We start from the raw sequence: 5,572 nt of genomic DNA, 5'->3' as shown, positions 1-5,572 counted from the left end.
GTAACAAAATGTTCAGAGCATGAAAAAACCCTAAACAACATTGGAATGGCAAGCGTAGAAACCGACGCGCTATGCCAAACACACAAAAAGTAGCTCTGCTCACGCTCTATAGAAAGCAACGTTTTTTTCATGACCACCCCTTAAATTAATTGCTATAAACTAATATTTTTTTAAAAAAACTATAGAAGCTATTATTCAAATTATTAATTAAGTAAATAATATACTAGTTTTAAACTGTTATTTCATAAAAAAGCAATACAGGCAGCTACTAAAAACTATTAAACAAATTAATAAAAAATAGTACTGTTAAATCTACCTAAGTTGACCTCTTACTTTTACGACGGTGCACTCTTCATTTGTAGGCAACTTACTCAGAGACTCACCTTAAAGAGGAGAATGAGTCACTGTTTTTATTATCATTTCTTAAATCATTGCTGTCATGTTGCCTATCAAAAGGAATATAAATGTAATTTAATTTTTTAACCATGACTTTAAAATTTTATTTCAAATTTTAATTTTATTAAAATTTTAATTTTATTAAAATTTTAATTTTATTAAAATTTTAATTTTATTAAAATTTTATTTTATTTTAAGAAATAGTAGTTCTATTATTTAAAGAAAAATTCAAACAGTAAAACTATAAAATAAACAAATAAAAAACAGTGCAGTTGAACTTGCCTAAGTTGATCACGTACGATGCAATCAGCTCTTGTAGTCAACTTAGACAGGAAGAAAATTAATTTTTTATTATTACTTTAAAATTTTATTTAGCTTTAAAATAAGATTAATTACCAAAATGAATTAAAAAATTTTACATAAGCACAGTCTTAAAAAAATACTTATTTAGTTTTTTAGCATGCAAATTACTCATTGCAAAAAAATTCTTAATATATCTTTACACAGGAACCTATGTCATTACTAAACTTAATATTGCACTCATTTAAATATTTTAAAACTTATATTATTGCACTTATGAAATAAATTTGTTGACTCTTACGATGCTAATGCATAAGCTGATTCCATTAAAATATTCCTAACAAAGTTCTTCCCTCCCGGACAACTTTATGAAGGTTTCCGAATAACATACAATAACTAAATAAACAACCAAGAAGAAATTAATCGATACCATCATAAATTTTGTAAATTTCTTTTTAAAGCTTTATATATTCGTGTGGGAAAATTTTATTCAGATTTTGTATATTTTTATGTTAAATATTGAAATAGATGGTTTATTTTAGAAGTAAAACACGCGGTATTTACATTCTTTTTATTTTATTTTCGCTTTGCAGTTCTTCGGACGTATGTTATTTAGCGAGTATGATAATGTAAAACAACCTGACACCATGTGCTTAGAACAGAAAACAAAAATTTTGGAGCAATTCCCTTGAAATTTAATCCAACCATTATTCAATTTGCCATTTAAATAGCTAAGCGGATGCTGATTTCCTGTTTTTGTTTTTTTAAAGTGTCTATGAACCCTCAGTAAATATTATCAATAGTTTTGTGAACTTAACTTTTTGCATATGTTTATTTGTTACCTGATTTATTATTTGTGTTTAAAAGAAAAATCGTCATAAGAATCATTATTTGAAAACCTGCCATTCCAAGACGTAAGAAGTGTCATTTGCAAAAGTAATCGCTATCAAACACTTTTTATTTTGCAAACAACGTATCAAGTTCGAAATTTAAACCTAAATGATAATTTTAAAAGAACTTAATCTAGCAGCTCTAGCAATATGCTAACACTAGCGTATGATGGTGCATGGCTTGCACTCAGGGCCGGATTACCCATTAGGTCAGACAAGGCCATGGCCTGGGGCCCCCAATGATTAGGGGCCCACTTAAAATAGATTTTTTGAAAATAAATTTAAAAAAATTAAGAAAGACAATGAATTTTCAAATTTTTTCAAAATATTATGATTATTTTTGAGTTCTAATTTAATAAACTAAAGTAAAAGTTAATTTATTGTTATTTATTTTAATTTTAAATATGCTTTCTTAAATGAAAAGATGCATAAATACTTTTATATTGGAATAAATAAAAAATATACGAGAAAAAATTCAATCCAAGGGCTCCAAAAATTTGAATGGCCTAGGGCCCCGCGTATGCTTAATCCGGCCCTGCTTGCACCATTAACAAACAATAATAATTAAAAAGAGGCCAAATCAGAACTGCTTAGAAAGCAATTTCTTTACAGATCTAGCAACCATGTCACCTTTATTATCAATACTTAATATCATTAATATCTTATGAAATACAGCAGATTTGAGCTCATAAATTATATAATTTTTTTTTTCAAAACAAAATGATCTGTTTAGAAGTACCGCCTCACAGAATGAGCTATAGCAAGCAGCTGTATACTTTCTAGAGTGAAGTAGTGCAGGTCAAGAGGACCAGATTGCTGTTGTTCACATTAATATTGAAAAAAAAAAAAAAAAAGAAACAGCTATTGAGAATGGTCCATATTCTCTGAATAACTCTCTAATAAGTTTCATCCCGCAGTGGCTGATCGTTAAGACACGGTTCCCAGCAGATCACCGAAGTCAAGCATCACTGGCTGCGGTCAGTGTGCGGGTGGGGGAAAACTTGGATCAGTCAGGGACCGAGGATGTGCGGTATTGGTCCTCGTTAAACTGTTCTACCGTAAAGTGCTCGACTGCGTGAGCAGGTCATCGGACTACCGACGCGGGGGTGCCGTACCCTCTGCAGAGGATCAAAATTGTGGTGGCATGTCTTCGGATCATCCTCAGGGATGCTTCCCAGACCGTTGCTAATAGCCCATTGTGCAGCTCTAGTGCGACGTAAATGAACTACAGCAGCAACAACTCTAATAAGTTTCTCCTTTTCCTTTCGACGACAAATGGCATATAGTTAGAATGCTCCTATAAAAGCTAACATTAAATAAGGAACCATTCTCAATTTCTGAGAGATTTTTTACCAGCAAATGTGAATGATGAAAAATCTGCCAGAAACTATCCAAGGTTCTCACTGCATCCGACAGAATGTTTAAAAATTACAGGCACGAACTTCTCACGCAGCTGCGAAGCACGTCCGCGCGCAATCTCACATGCGAATTGTATGCAGTAGAAACAGTTCTTAAGAGATACTCTTGGGGTTTACAAAAATTGTCAGGCGGAAGCTTTAAAAATATCCGATTTTTATCAACAAACCTTCAGACAATTTTTACACTGAAACTGATCCCGAGCAATTTTTTATTAAAAGGTCTCTAGTTATGATATTACAAGTATACGTCTGTCGTATAATTTTACTGATTTTAGCCCAATCCTGACGGGTAAAGAGAAAATCTCTCCCCTAAAACTTACAGTTAAAAGAGTTTTTTCTTCCTTTAGCTGAAGAAAACGGCTTTATCTATGTGAATAAGGTTTTAGATAAAGAGTAATTACCAAAATATTTTCTCGTTTAACAAAATACAACTCCTGCAATGTGTGTTAAAAAACTTATCATATTGACGAGAAGCTTTATACTGAATGTGTGTGGTACATTTTTCACACACAGTAGTAATTAAAAATTTATGTTCATAAAACAGCCGACTTATATATGAACATAGATATTAGTTTACAAAAACTTCTTCACTCTCTATAGCTAGAAAAGTATACTATAATTTTATAAATACACTATAATTTTCATAAAGGAGGAAATCCTTATTCATGCAGTACATGCCATGAAACATTTACACAGGAAGATAGTTTAGAGAATCATAATCTTCTTTATTGTGGAGGACTTTTTTATTGATGCTGAGTATGTGATAACATATTTTTATAGAATCATGTTCATTGTGGTGAAAAAATGTATTCATAATGTGTGTGATCCCACATTCTCTTTAAAGAAACACGTTGATTCTTGAAAAATAATCTTATTCATGTTGTGCATGTGATCACACATTTCCTTTAAAGAAACGCTATCGTATTCATAGAGAAACCTTATTCTCGCAATATGTGTGATAAATCCTTTGCATTCAGACTTAAACTAAGCAAGCAATTTCCTGCTCGTATTGGAGAATCACCTTATTTATGCAGTGTGTGTGATAAAGCATTCTCACAGAAAAGTCATTTAAAGGAGCATTCCCTTATTCATACTGGAGAGAAAAATTATTCTTGCAGTGTGTGTGGTAAAAAATTTGCTTCTAAAAGAAGTTTAAATCGGCACTATTTTGTTCATACCGGTAAAAAACCTTATTTATGCAGTGTGTGTGGTAAAACATTCTCTCAGAAACATCTCTTAAATGTACACCTTCTTTTTCATACTGGAGAAAAGCCTTATTCCTGCAGTGTATGTGATAAATCTTTCACACGTCAAGCTTCTTTAAATCGACACTATCGTGTTCATAGCGAAGGAAATCCTTATTTATGCAGTGTATGTGATAAAACATTCTCACAGAAATGCTTCTTAGATGAACATTCTCTTATTCATACTGGTGAAAAACTTTGTTCGTGTAATGTGTGTGGTAAATCGTTCTCTCGGAAAAGAAGTTTGAATCGACACTATTTTGTTCACACTGGAGAGAAGCTTTATTCATGCAGCATGTGCAATAAAACATTCTCACAGAGACGTTTTTTAAATGAACACTTTCTGGTTCATACTGGAAAGAAATCTTACTCATGCAGTGTATGTAATAAATTTTTCACACATAAATCTAATTTAAATCAACATTATCTTGGTCATACTGGAGAAAAACCCTATTCATGCAGTGTGTGTAATAAAACATTCTCACAGAAAGGTCACTTAAGTAAACACTCTGTTGTTCATACTGGAGAGAAGCCTTATTCTTGTACCATATGTGATAAGACATTTACACAGAAAACCAATTTAAACAGACACTCTCTTATTCATACTAGAGAGAAACCCCATTTATCCAGGGAATGTGATAAATCTAATGATAATCAATGGGTGCACTAAAATATTCAGACAGAAATCTATTTTAAAAAGACTCTCTGATTCATATTGAAGAAGAACCTTATTTGCTTTTCATTGATTCTTATGCAAATAAAACTAGTTTGAAACTAAGACTTGAAGTACTTTAAAGAGATTGTAAAATTTGTTACAGTACATCTGGAAAACAACATATGAAAATTGTAATAAAATTTAGAAAGAAAAAAAAATACAAATATAATAAATTTTTTAAGTTATTAAAATAATTATAAATACATTACAAATAATTTTATACTGCATTTTGGGCTCACAGTGATAAATGTGAGTAGGGTAAATACTAACCTGTATTTATAAATGGATATTTACCCAAAGTAAGTACCTAAAATCAGAATATATAGTCATTTTGAAGCACAGTTTTCTGAATTGAATCTTATCTGAATATATTGTAAATGTCTTTAATTAATGCAACTAACAACATTTATAATATTCTAATTTTTAGAACACTCTGTTAGCTATTGCTTATTCATTATCTCTGTGTAATTATTAGTGATATTTATCAAAGCATTAAATTTCAAAAATAATTTTTTTTCCTCTAAAGTATTTACCGTATAAAGTACATGACTTTTAAAATTATTTTTAAAAAAATTAAGGAAAATTTTAAAATCCATGATTTTTAAAAGG

At 30.6% G+C, this 5,572-nt stretch overlaps 1 protein-coding gene across 1 annotated transcript; it reads left to right on the top strand.

Moving 5' to 3' along the window:
* The first annotated feature begins 3,127 nt into the window (after positions 1-3,127).
* On the top strand, positions 3,128-5,082 carry LOC107453157 (uncharacterized). The gene has a single exon (XM_016069860.2). It carries the CDS (start codon positions 3,956-3,958, stop codon positions 4,916-4,918), a length of 963 nt encoding a protein of 320 aa, XP_015925346.1. The 5' UTR covers positions 3,128-3,955; the 3' UTR covers positions 4,919-5,082.
* Positions 5,083-5,572: the final 490 nt, after the last annotated feature.

This window comes from Parasteatoda tepidariorum, chromosome 8, assembly GCF_982258835.1.
Source record: "Parasteatoda tepidariorum strain Cologne lab strain chromosome 8, Ptep-v5.0, whole genome shotgun sequence".
Taxonomy (NCBI): Eukaryota; Metazoa; Arthropoda; class Arachnida; order Araneae; family Theridiidae; genus Parasteatoda; species Parasteatoda tepidariorum.
The sequence above is the reverse complement of the archived record's forward strand: the minus strand, read 5'-3'. Positions and strand labels throughout refer to the sequence as shown.

Bases quoted from the DNA above. Each gene is read 5' to 3' on its own strand.
- LOC107453157 (XM_016069860.2), top strand. From the start codon at position 3,956: ATGTGTGATAAATCCTTTGCATTCAGACTTAAACTAAGCAAGCAATTT.